This window comes from Penaeus monodon, chromosome 21 (assembly GCF_015228065.2).
Source record: "Penaeus monodon isolate SGIC_2016 chromosome 21, NSTDA_Pmon_1, whole genome shotgun sequence".
Classification (NCBI taxonomy): domain Eukaryota; kingdom Metazoa; phylum Arthropoda; class Malacostraca; order Decapoda; family Penaeidae; genus Penaeus; species Penaeus monodon.
In genome coordinates this window covers 2,746,799-2,747,177 of record NC_051406.1, presented here as the reverse complement: position 1 = coordinate 2,747,177, position 379 = coordinate 2,746,799, and the positions used below count along the sequence as shown (strand labels likewise).

Below are 379 nucleotides of genomic sequence, written 5' to 3'. Positions count from 1 at the left end.
AAAAAGAATATTGCCATGATAAATGTTATTTTGACATTGATATTGACCATATATCATGTATTCTTCAGTGTCTCATGAAAAAAAAATAGTATCATCTAAATATATTCATGAATTTATATTATATTTATTCCTTATCTTACTTTATTATATTACTTTTTTTTTCAGGGAACACATTTCTTTTTTATACATTTCAGGTATCTGTGAAGTGAAGAATATGAAATATAATTATAAACTGATATCCTCTTCTTACTCATGTCCATTTTTCAGGGATTACGAGAAAAAATTCCTTCCATTTCCACTAACGGCAGAACTTGTCAAGGTAGTCGTTGTTGGCGCAATAGATATCATGTTTGGTGAGGTAAGTTGACTCATTTTATGG

General features: G+C 28.2%; 1 protein-coding gene across 1 annotated transcript in view; it reads left to right on the top strand.

Annotated features, from left to right (window-relative positions):
- Nucleotides 1-267: 267 nt before the first annotated feature.
- Nucleotides 268-379, top strand: part of LOC119586695 (ribonuclease P protein subunit p14-like) — a gene marked incomplete at its 5' end in the record, with an annotated part of 2,895 nt that continues 2,783 nt past the window's right edge. The window contains 1 exon segment of the mRNA XM_037935426.1: nt 268-358. Within this exon segment, the coding sequence (XP_037791354.1) occupies nt 268-358 (91 nt within the window).